Below are 13,142 nucleotides of genomic sequence, written 5' to 3'. Positions count from 1 at the left end.
GGCCCTTTTATTTGCCCCACCTTGTATATTACTGGGCATTTGCTTCTTTTTGCGTATTCATTAACAATTGTAACAGGTTATTTGTTTTTTGTTTGGAATTGGTTAGTAAAATTCATAAGAACTGAGAGGCTCAGATTTAAAATTAATAAGACAAGAGGTTAAGTTTGCTTATCCACCTTCTGTAAGTAAGTAACAAGAAGTAGTGTGTTTTTGTAGTACATAACGGGTTTCTTCTACACAGAGAAACTGAAGGAGTTCCATCGACAGCATTACGTGAGATTTCACTCTTGAAGGGACTCAAGCACCAGAATGTCGTTTCTCTTTTGGATGTGGTGGTTTCGGAAGCGAAACTTTACCTCGTGTTCGAGTTCCTACAGCAGGATCTCAAGAAATTTCTTGACAACATCACTGACCCACTTCCATTGGATCTTGTTAAGGTATGTGTAAAGAAAATTGTAATTTACACGAGAGATGATTCTTACTTGTAATTGATTTCCTTAAGTCAAACAAATTGTTAGTGCGGTCTGCAGTTTAAAGATGTCTTTTATACAGCCCTCCATGCTTAACTACACTGTCAAGCCTCTCATCGCTGCATAACTAGTACAATCTGCATCCATTTCAGTCTTCTAATTGTAGTTGAGCTTTGTTCTCTCTTTAAAATTGTACCCTCAACACTGCCTTCCATCTCTAATTTATCTATTGTGTGATGCCTGACGATGTTTCCGATCAACAGATCCCATTATCAATCAATAAACCAATCTTCAGCATTCTTGTGCAGAACTGTGTTTCTTTTTGTCACCGATGTTCCACTTTCATGTATTCGTACTTTCCAGGCAAATACTTTTACAAAAGATGTTCCTGTGTTCGCTAGTCTGCATTTTATATCTTCCTTCATTCTGGCACCGCGAGTTATTTTTCTGCACACAACTACTTTCTGCATATGGTTTTTCACTTTCATTCCCTCAGCATCACCTGACTTAATTTCAGCACCATTCATTACCCTATATAAGACCACAATAAATGTTTAAAAGTAGGAGTAAGTTAATTTTTTTATACTGGAAATGTTAAAGCCACACCTAAATTTAAGTAATGTTATTTTGCATTATAGAAGTGTTCCAAAACATTTCACCATGAAATCTGCAATGTTAATGTATTGTGAGAAATGTGTGTGTTCAAAACAAAACAAAATCAAAGTTAAATTCACACATAAAACAAGTAATTACAAATAGAAAATTAACAGACAATTTAGAACAACTAATGCCTGTTGTCAAAAAATCTGAAATTGTAGCCCCCCTGTAAACTCATGTTAAAGATATACCCAGTAGCCCTTGCTGGCAAAAAGTTTATGTTGTGACAGTCTTTTTGTTGTGCCTATCTGTGACTCTGCATCTCTGCTATATAGTGAGTAAGAACTATCTTATTCATAATATTGTTACATTCCACCACCACATACTCCAGTCTGGTCACAAGCATTGCTAATCCCATCAAAAGCAGGGCTACTTGTGAAACCAGGCATGCGATCTAAAAGCTAAGCTGCAATCACTGTGCTGCATTTTATGTGGGCATGACAACCAACAAACTGTCTTGTCTACATGAATGGTCACTGACAAACTGTGGCGATGAAACAACTGGACCGTCCTGTTGTCGTTGCTGTACTTTTGTAGTTGCCTTCCAAAGATTTAGTAAATAATCTTTGTAACTGTTATTGTGACGGCTTTCTTTGGAGTTGATCATATCTTGCTGATAATTCTCTGTTGATTTACCTGATAATTTAGATTAACATTCTCGTATTTTTTGAGGTTGGTGGCACTTTCTTCTGCTTTTTGTTGCAATTTTGCCCATGCATACAGTCTTGCATCAATCTCAACACCTGTAAGTCTACTGGGCATACAACAGTATTATGAAAAGAAGGTGCTGAGTCGCAGATAGGCACAACAAAAAGACTGTCACAAAATAAGCTTTTGGCCAATGAGACCTTTGTCAAAAATAGACACGCCTCCTCCCCTAAACACACACACACACACACACACACACACACACACACACACACACTGCGAGAAAGTTAATCCAAATTATCAGGCAAATCAATAGAGAATTATCAGCAAGAAAGCTGTCACAATACCAGTTCCAAAGGCTACTTACCAAATAGTTGGAAGACAACTACAAAAATGCAGTGCCCTATGTTTATACTGAAAGATAAGGAGGAATAATGGTTCTAAGTAATGACAGAAATGCTGAAATCTTGTCACAATCAATGAGTAAGCTGTTGAGCCGTGAAGAATCCAAGAAACTTAAATGCCCTAATAAAGACCAAACCTGAATTAACCCCCCAACCCACCCGACCCCCTGCATGCCCCTCTTCCCCAACAGCCCAAGAGGTGAGAGGCATACTGAAGTAGAGCAGGAAATGACCTGCCTTAAAGCTCTAGCATTGTAATCAATCCAAGCATACATACAACAACAGTAGAAATGGTAAACAATTTGTAAAAAATATCATTTACTGGTTTTCTGCAGATGGTCTCACTTATAATTTTGAAGGGACACGACATATACACTTTTTGCACTTCTGGAGGTACTACAGCAATGATAAGTGAAACGTATGGTGAGGAAATAAGGTGGAATTTAAACTGGGAAAAGCACATTTTGAAACTCTTAAAACAACTTAGTTCAGCCGCATTTGCACTTGTATCACTACAAAATTTGTGTATAAGCAAATCAGTTAAGTTGACATATTTTGCATATTTTCATTCAATAATGTCATGTGGGACAATGTTCTGGGGTAACTCATCTTTGACTCTGCATTGGTGAGAAAGATGTTGTAAGAATAATATGTGGTGCTGACCCACGGTAATCTTGTAGACGTCTATTTAAGGAATTTTGCATTTTTGACTACAGTTACACAGTGTTTTTAGTCACTCATGAAATTTGTGGTAAATAATCCACTGATATTCAGAAGGAACAATGATGTACATAATTACAGTACTGGAAGTAAAAAAAGAAAAAAAAACTTCAGTATATTGCATTGAGGCTGTGCCCCATACAAAAAGTGTGTGCAGTTCTGCAACCAAAATTTGTGATTGCTTACCAGATAACCACGTGAAATTGTACTAACACATGTCTGTGTTTTTTAATGAAAAAGTAGTGCATATTTACAATATAATTTGTGATGTGAATATAAAATTATTTTGGTCACATCCTTATGATGTATCGTGCAAATGATATAAGGAGCTGAAAAATTACAGGGCATGTGGAGCAGGTCAAGTTTTGACAGAAGTCTGAAAATATCGAAGTGACATGATTCACACATCCTTATATGTAACTACCAAAAATTTCGATAACAGAAAAATTTACAGGTCACTGGACCACAGCTATAATCCATCCACTTCACAAAAAAATGAGAGCAGAGCAATCCAGAAATTTATATTGGTATGTATCCCCTGGACTGCATATGCCAGATTTTCTGCAGATTGTGTATGGTATTGTGTAACGCCAACCTGAGTTCTAGTTGGGTTCAGATCGGGACTTTGGGCAGACTAGTCTGTTTTAGTACCTTTATTGTTGACAGATCGTTGTCTTGCAAATGCTGCTTTATGACTGGGTACATTGTCGTGCCGATACGATCATCTCCAAACTCTTCCTCTACTTTACGCATTACATAATTCTGCAAAAAGTGTCCATATCATTGTGCAATCAGAAATTTCTAATATACGATAAGGTGACCATATCCTAACCGCAAAAAACACCGCCATGCCATAACACGAGCACCACCTCTGTATTTCACAGTTGGCACTACACACAATGGCGCGTAACATTCTCCGACCATTTGCCAAAACCAATCCTAAATCCTTCCATCGAGTTGCCACAGGGTATAATGTGAATCATCACTCCAAATCACTCATTTCCAGTATTCAGTGGTGTTACTGTTTGTCACTTAAAGTGTCATTTAGCATTGGCCCAGAAATGTATGGCTTAGAAGAACTACGTAACCATTGTACCACATTCTATGCAAATTCATTGTGCTAGCTGGAATGCTGATTTTGTGCCATTTTTTTCTCTGCCATCCTGCACAATACTCGATGGCCTCTGTCAGTACGTTAGATCTGCCAGGACTCGGTTTTGCTGTGATTGTTCCTTTGAGTTTCCATTTCACAATCGGAAAGCTTCAGAAGGATTGAAATGTCCCCCATGGATTTGTTACTCAGGTGACATTCAGTCCCTATACTCAGTTCATCATAAGAATCAACCTGATGTAAACATTACACTATGTATTCTTCTGCATTTGCTTGAATGTCGTTGGATTTCATTTCACGTGGAGCGGAAGCCAAGTTGTGACCAGTACAGTCAAGTACGATCATTAGGATATAATTTATGCTGTGTTACATGCACCTAGACAGAGTGAGAATGTGCGGGATAACAGCTTTACCGGTGCATTAATCTTGCACTGCACTGGCCAACCAGCGGTCCAAATAACCTACAATGACGTGAGCAGTTGCAGTTCAGATGTAAAATAGATGGGCAAAGAAACAATATTGCTTCGTATGTCATTTAATTTTTAAAGAGAGTGAAATAATATTCGGCAAAAATCCAACACTACTGTGCGCTTAGGTGACCGGATGCAAAGCATAAAATTCACTCGTTCTCACCAGACATTGTATTCTAATTACAAACAAGAACGATGAAAATTTTTTTCTGAGTGAGCTGTGTGTGATGCAAAAGCATACAGAAAGGATTTCACCATACTGTTGAATACTGAAGTCACTTAAGATATTAGTTACAGTCAGTCGTCTGGTAATCTCTTAGCTCTTTTCTTATCTGAATCCAAGAAATACATTTCAGTTCTGGAACTGCTATCTGCTATGTTGATAATGCGTCGATCAATAACAGAATCCATGAAGCCACCCAGGCGCTGCATTTTCTCCTCTTCTTTTATGACTTGCCGTTCTGTATCCCACCAGCATTCGACAGTGATGTGAAAACACTGTGTGCGTTAATTCCAGTATGTCTAGCAGATTAACGGTCTTGTTCTTTCTCGGGCCAAATCCTGTAACTTGGTTCTGGATCAGTTCCGTTACGTTCGTATTGTAATGGTACAGTGGCAAATGTAAAAGTGCAGCATTTGTATGGTGTGCTTGATACTGTGATTTAGAACAGCCTTTCTCAATAATCTTTCATAAAATATAGATAATTGAGAATTTGTATTTGAAATGAAAACAGGAATTTCGCGTGCAATATGTAATTAAAACAAGATGTGCATTACTTATAAAAAATTATGATTAATTTTACAATTACGAGATCTATGTGTATTAAACTGAAAAAAAAAAAAAAAAATTTGACACATGTGAGACTTCAACCAGTGAACCATAAAATGGCACAGGTGTCGAGCTACTATGGTACCACTTCTGCTATAACTCGAATGTGCAGCTGTGAACATCTGTATCTAACACAATCCGTAGAAAAACTTCAAAGCCGATTACTTGTAAATTTATGACAAACATTAAGCTGAACCTATTTTTCAGCACCTTTTAATCGTGTTCCACACGCGTTTCATTACGGAACAGGAAGCAGCCTCAGCCATTTTCATACTTCCGTATTAACAGCATGACAAGCAGTGCGGAGGCTGTGACTGTGCACGATTTTTGAAATAAAAATGCATAACTAAAGCATGATTAAGAAAAAGGTTGATGGCTCGTAATAACCCCCCCTTTCAACCTCCGATCGCTTCGTATAGAAGCTACGCGAGCGGCAGAAAGTGGACATGTGCTGTAGGCTACTGTGCAACACTCTCACTACACACTCTGCCATTGCTGACATCAGGACGTCACTCTGCATTGCACTACAGCCACGTAAACGTGGCTGCCATCATTGTTGCTCCTGCCTAGTGTGAATTATGACGTGTAATTCGGTTTCTGCAAGCAGAAGGGGATAGTGCAGCAGAAATTCATTGGAGAATGAGCAGAGTGCACGGTGATAATTTCATGACTGACGGTGAGTTGTGCTGAAAGTTTAAAGATGGCCGAAATGACATGCGTGATGAAGGGGCCGAGGACGCAAGTCTGTCGTTACAGCTGACCTTGTTGAACGAGTTGACAGAATGGTTAAAGAAAATCATAGGTTCACCATAACTGCTTTGTCTATGGAAATTCCGAAAGTTTCAGGCTCTGCCATACACTCTCATCATTACTGAACATTTAGGCTACAAAAAACTCGTTGGGTTCCAAACAGACGCCCACAAAAGTCACTGAATGGTGTCAGCTTTGAATTTCCTTGGCTGTTATCGACAATGAAGGGGAGAACTTTCTGAAATCAATTGTTACTGGAGACAAAACTTGGATCCAGTATGATCCACTGGAAACAAAACGACATTCATAACAATGGATGCATCCAAATTCACCAAACAAACCAAAAAAATTCGAACATTCAACAACAGAAAAGTTATGGCTTCCATGTTTTGAGACCAAAAAGGTGTGTTGCTTGTAGAGTTTATGCAGCCTGGAACCATTATCAATGCAACTGCTTATTGTGAACTTTACGACATTTGCGGAGAGCTGTCAAAAGAAAGAGGAATGCTGACTTCAGAAATCCTGTTGATCCATGACCACGCTGTCCACACACTGCTGGCACAACCCAACAGCTCCTTGACAAATTCAGTGGGGACATTTTCGATCATCCGTCGTACAGTCCTTACGTAGCACCCAGCAACTTTCACCTTTCCCCTGAACTGAAGACATGGCTAGGAGGGTAGTACTTTCAAATCAATGAAGATCTTTAAAACAACGTCAATGCTTATTTGCCATCATTGGTAGCAACATTTTTTGAAGAGAGTATTGCAAAGCTTATCCACAGATACGATAAATGTCTCAATCTTTTTGGTGATTATATTGAAAAGTAACCATAAGTGTACAAAATTTTTGGTTATAAAATAATTGTTTTCTATGAACTTGTCTTTTATTTATAGCCTATCGGAGGTTTAAAAAAAGGGGGGGGGGGCAGCCCACATACATTTGAATATCTTAAAGTTTCATTTAACTTAGTTATAATACATAAGTAGGACCTACTTCCAAGAGCGTAACACCACCAGTGTAGGTGTGCTGTGGCGTGAGCGTGCCTCAGGTTTATTCTTATGATGAACGGAGTATAATTCACATTCAAAGTCACTGAGCTCTCCTCTGCTGTTACTGCTTGTTCACTGAGAACATAGTACTCCCCACTGGTGGGTTTCTCTCTCGTGACATGCAGCAGTCAGTCCTGCATTACCTAAAGGTTCCCATACCGTATTTACTTGAATCTAAGCCACACTTTTTTTCCGGTTTTTGTAATCCAAAAAACCGCCTGCGGCTTAGAATCGAGTGCAAAGCAAGCTGAAGTTCTGAAAAATGTTGATACGAGCCGCCACAACTAACTTCTGCCGTCGAATATATGTAGCGCTACACAAGCATCCTTTGTAGGCACAAAGATAAATACTGGCGCCAAAACCTCTGCGTCAGTAAATAAAATTAAAAAAAAAAATTGGAAGACGAGCTTTTTTTCTCTGCCCGAGTTTCGACCACTGCATTTTCATACATTATCCAACGAAGTAAATACAAATTCCGTATTGTTCATCTTCGAATTTCAATGTACTAGGAAAATCCGACGTAATACTGGGATTTTTGTCAATATGGCCAACTCTGCGTTCTGAATTTTTTCCTACCTGTGAGGAGAGATGGTTGCTAATAGAAACCTGATGAAATGTGAATCACATGCAGTATTCTCTTCACCATAAGAATAATACGAATATAAACATTTTGCCATGTATTCTTTCGTGTTTGCTTCCATCTCATTTAAATCCTGTCTGCCAAATAAACTACAAAACTAGAGTGAGACAACAGCAAACGCGGAAGAATATACATATCGTGTCATGTTTATATTCGTATTACTCTTATTCCTAATAGTGATACAGTCAGAAATGAAGCACGGCAACTGACTAGATTTTTAAATCTAAGATGACTAATTTCTGTGCAGAATTTGATGTACTGAAGAAGCGGCCACAAAGATTTTCAAATGGAGAAAAATTTTCGCCAAACTCTCGTTCAGAACATGTTCTATCATACGCAGTCTATTATTTGGTTCTTGTTGATCATTATCAAAGAAAGCAGCAGTGTAAGAAACAACAAATAGCAGTCTCTTGCCATTGTTTCGCTAATGAGACGATTCCTCTCTTTTTTTAATTGTAGGCGGCGGTAGCGCGCACAAAAGCAAGCCATGCTGCGAGCAGCGACAGGCCGTAAACACGCACTATCAGAATGCGACAAACGCATGACACAGTATAGTAATGCATTTTCAGCTTGGAGTGACTGACGTAAACACCTACAACATAGAAAACGGCACTTATCAGATCAAAGCAAAATAAGCAATCGATTCAAACCAGACGAAGCACGTGAAAAAGAAAGGGTATCCGTATAAATACGGACGGAGCGCCTGACGCATAGCAATGGCTACCTTGTAAAGCTTAACTGCTAAGCTTTCGACTCGAACCAAACTGCTGTAGCTGTATCGTCATTCATTCGACCTAAACTGTGTCTCATATTACAATGGACCAACTTTGTTTCGATTTGGAGGTGCGGCCTAAAACTTTTCTCTCCCCTTGAATTTAGAGTCTCAAATTTCAGGTGCGGCTTATAGATTTGGGAATTTTTTTTTTTTTCCTTTATTTCGAGTCTCATTTTTCAGGTGCGGCTTAGATTCGAGTGTGGCTTACATTCGAGTAAATACGGTATGCTTTCGATGAGGTAGTTCAGTGTCTGTACAGATATGGAAAATTCGCTTGTGCTATAAATGCGAAATGTTTGGAAGAGTAAAAAATGGTTACTCCAATGTGTCGTGCTTTAAGTAGATTTTAAAGTGTGATGAATGCAAAATCTCTGTATTTCAGTAAAATTTATTAAAATTAGTATATTTTGGCAAAATTTATAATTTTTAAAAGCTAAAACACCTTAATATGCGGACACTGGACTCTTACTGGCTCTAATATATATGCAGTTGTATGTGAAATCACCACATACAAATGACACAAGTGAAAATTTAAGAGTGTGATCAAATACTTTAAAAAAATACATGTATGCTAGACAACACACATTTTTGCACTCCCAAATTATCAGTGTCTAGATAAAATGAGATTAGTCTCTGTTGTATTACACGTAAAAGTGAATACTAAACAAAGAATGAGGTATTTATACCCGTCAAAGATGAGATACATTAGTAGATCATCACCGCCTGCAGTTTACAGAATTTTACTAGATAATTTTGAACAGTGTATTTTGTACCTTTTTTGCAAGTGAAATTGTAGTAGTGTAGAATTTCTGAATTTGAGGCTTATTAATTCTTTTGCTTCTCCTTTATTCACTTCATTCCCTGTCATTATATAAATACAGCATTCTTGTATTAAGGACAGAAATGTTTGTTAGGAAAGCAGCAAACACAAGTTTGAATTTGGGAAAGGCTAATTTTTTCTGATGTATTCTTTACGCCCCCCTCCCCCTTCACAATTATTGAAGATTTTCTGAAGTAGAAGTAACGCTACAAGTTTTTCTTTTTTAAAAAAAAAATTGCCAGATATGGCATCACTGGAATTGAACATTCTTAACTAAACCTTTACAGTGTAATGTTTAGTTAATTTGTAAAAGGTGTGAATACTGAAAAGAAGAGAAAAAACTTTAAGTTAAAAATTTTGTATGCATACGTTGTTGAGAACATATATCTACATATCTAGGTCATTTAAATGCAGACACAAATTAAAAATTATAAATGTTAAGTTAGAATTTCAACTCCTATTGGACAGTAGAAGCAATGGTTAAACCAACGAAGTCGTGATCTGTTCTCGTTCTCTCTCTCTCTCTCTCTCTCTCTCTCTCTCTCTCTCTCTCTCTCTCTCTCTCTCTCTCTGTGTGTGTGTGTGTGTGTGTGTGTGTGTGTGTGTGTGTGTGTGTGTGTGTGTACACCATGCACGAATTTTGGTTTATACTCACCATTCTTGATTAACTGTCTTTAAAAGTTTCACAGTATGTGGCTATTTACACTACCACGTTGTTTGAAGTGAATTTCCATTGATGTGTTTAATGTGATCGATGTAGTTGTGAAAAAAAAGTAATGTTTTATTACATGAGTAGCACCTGTTTTTGCAGAGCTATGCCCACCAGCTGCTCAGTGGCCTGGCCTACTGCCACGGCTGCTGTGTTCTTCACAGGGACCTGAAGCCTCAGAACCTGCTGATAGACCAGCATGGCTACATCAAGCTGGCGGACTTTGGACTGGCGCGGGCGTTCGGCATACCCGTGCACACGTACACCCACGAGGTGGTCACTCTGTGGTACCGCGCACCAGAAATTCTGCTGGGCAGCAAGCTCTACACAACAGCTGTCGATGTTTGGAGTCTGGGTTGCATCTTTGCCGAGATGGTAAGATTTGTATATCTTTTTTTGGCAGTTCTAATAAGATGTTTTAGAGACTAATATTAAGTCTCTTGCTTTTTTGTGGGCATTGGTGTGGATTTTTAGTAGACATCAGCATTATTTTGAAAATCGTATATACAGGGCATATACGCCTGGGAAATCTGGGAAAAGGTAGGGAATTTTTCATTGTCTTAGTTTCCAGTTAAAATTGTGTGATTTTGACTTGTAAGACCTGATACTCTAACAAAGAATTTTACTTTAGCCCACTACTACATCATTAAAACATAAACAAGAGAATAACACCAAAATTAAACTTTAATTACAAAGAAAATTTGTCATGTACAATAAAAGAACACACACAAGTGCCCGTTGATAGCAAAATATGTCAAAAACTATGCTGTAGTTGTTACACTATTTAAATGGTTGTCTCAAAATTCAGTTACCATTTTACCCAAATTATAATCTTCATACATTTGCTATCAGTGGCATCAGTAGGCAATTGCTGCATATCTACATAGCGAGCAGAAAACCATTCACTCAGTTACCATCACTTGCATGTTGAGATTGATCATGCAGAATAAATTTTTGAAGTACAAAATTTGGTTGGAACAATGTGATACTGAAACTTTTCCAAAGAGAGTATTGAAAAAAAAGAGTAGGTTCTGTTTTTATCAAAACCTTGAAACAACATTTCTCGTAAGTGAGTGTGGCGCCAACAATAAGACTACCACAATTCTCTTATCCTGAGCTGTGCGCGTGCTGTAACAACAGGCAGCAATATCCAAGGGTATGCACCTCTCTCCAAGCCAGGAAACAATTTTCTCTCCTCTGGCTCTTCCAGAGTGTATTGGTATCTGACATATGGCTTGTACACTGTGTGATCGGAGATATTCAGACATCTTTTTTGGGTTATTTTATATATGTCCCCTGGCCATAATGGACCGATAGACCTTTATGTAATGTGAAATTGAACAAAATATGTTGAGAAGCAGGTGTGCCAGTATAAAAGGAGGCGGGAAATTATTGCTTGGTTACTAGAGAAAATTAGCACCATCAGAATGGGCCAATCAGGTGAGTTCAGTGACTTTGGATGTTGACTTCGATGTCATGTGAGTAACAAAACTGTCATGGATATTTCAACATGACTCAACTGTTTGGAGAGTGATTCTGAAGTGGCGAAGTCCAGATAGCACAAGGACTCTGCACAGGGACTTAAAAAGAATGAGATATAACGGTCAGGGAGCTCCTCTTAAGCCACACGCTTCTGAACGCGTACTCCACTCCATTTTGGCCTGATGCAGCAACAGTGATTCAGTGTTCCAAAAATAGAAAACAGTTTCTGCTGCAGGTGTTTTATTAATAATGATGTGTTTCTCATGGTTAGTGCATGTTTAAATTATCTGTAATTAGTAATAACAATCTTGTTACATAACAGTTTATTCGTGAACCTATGTAGCACTGATCAGTGAGATAGCTAAGCTAAAGATGAGAAGTAAAGTGATACATTTTCCCTAATCAGCGGAAACTGCATAGTCATATTTAAAAGCCATTGATATGGTGATTTTAAAGTGAAAGCCGTAGTCGTCAAATATAAACATAGGAAAGCCTCAAATGGCACATGAAAATCTTTAAGTTAAAAGTGTGAAAATAAAACATTAATGTAAGAACAAATATGTGTGGGTACCGGATTAGGAACCATAAAGGAATTCACTAAACCGTGGCAATATGCAGGGTGAAAAATGGTTAGTTGACCACAGCCATAAATCACAGTCGTAAGCAAGCAATCCCAAAATCCCCAGACGCATGCTGCTCATTCGGTCGAGGAACCTCGAAAGGGATATGCCGATATGCAGCCCTTCTCAGTCCCCCTCACAATCCCCGCAACATGAAGATCAGAGCTAAGATTTCCCACAGAGAGGCCATTTGGCTACCATCATGCACCCAACTTCGCAAGGATTCTAAGGGATGGATTCAGAAGGTCAATATATTGTGCATCTTGCGGCTTTGGGCTTGTTTCACCATATACATTGTCTAGAGCAGTAGTTGTTTACCATGTGGTTCAGAGCTATGATTGCTATCCTACGTTCGCACCACATATTGCCATGGTTTGATGAGCTCCTTTTTGGTTCCTAATCCTGTGCTCATACATATTTAATTTATTAATGTTGTAATTTTACACTTTTAAATAGAGGTTTTCACTTGCCAAATAAGGCTTTCCTCCGTTTATATTTGACAACCGCGGCTGTCACTTTCATGCCACCATATCGGTGACTTTTACATTAGACTGTTGTGGTCTCTGCTGCTTGGGAGAAGCGAATCACTTTATTTCTCACCATTACCTTAGTTATCTCATTAATTGCTGCTACATAGATTTGTGAGTAAACTGTTACGTAACAAGATTCTAGTTACAGATAACCTAGAGATACTACACGAAACACATCTTTAATAACGAAACACTTTCAGCAGAGAATTTTCTAGTTTTGGAACCACACATTTCTATAGTCAATGCTAAGCGGCACTTGAGGTGGTGAAGAGGAGAGCCACTGGACAGTAGAGGACTTGTGATGAATTATACAATACCCTGTGGCGATACTACAGCAGTGTTTAGGTATGCTAATTACCTGAAGAATGTTACCTGTCCTCACGTATATTGTCATTAGTGAAATACAGATGAGATGGTTTTATGGTATGGGAGTGTAACACGTAAGAAAACACTAA

The 13,142-nt window shown here is 38.4% G+C and overlaps 1 protein-coding gene across 1 annotated transcript in view; it reads left to right on the top strand.

Moving 5' to 3' along the window:
• The window catches only part of LOC126109712 (cyclin-dependent kinase 2-like), a 39,747-nt gene that overhangs the window by 18,731 nt on the left and 7,874 nt on the right, over positions 1-13,142 (top strand). Inside the window, exons 2-3 of the mRNA XM_049914766.1 lie at positions 242-437; positions 10,158-10,430. Coding sequence (XP_049770723.1) covers positions 242-437; positions 10,158-10,430 — 469 coding nt within the window. The remainder of the gene's footprint in view (positions 1-241; positions 438-10,157; positions 10,431-13,142) is intronic.

The sequence above is a fragment of the Schistocerca cancellata genome, chromosome 12 (assembly GCF_023864275.1).
Source record: "Schistocerca cancellata isolate TAMUIC-IGC-003103 chromosome 12, iqSchCanc2.1, whole genome shotgun sequence".
NCBI lineage: Eukaryota > Metazoa > Arthropoda > Insecta > Orthoptera > Acrididae > Schistocerca > Schistocerca cancellata.
The sequence above is the reverse complement of the archived record's forward strand: the minus strand, read 5'-3'. Positions and strand labels throughout refer to the sequence as shown.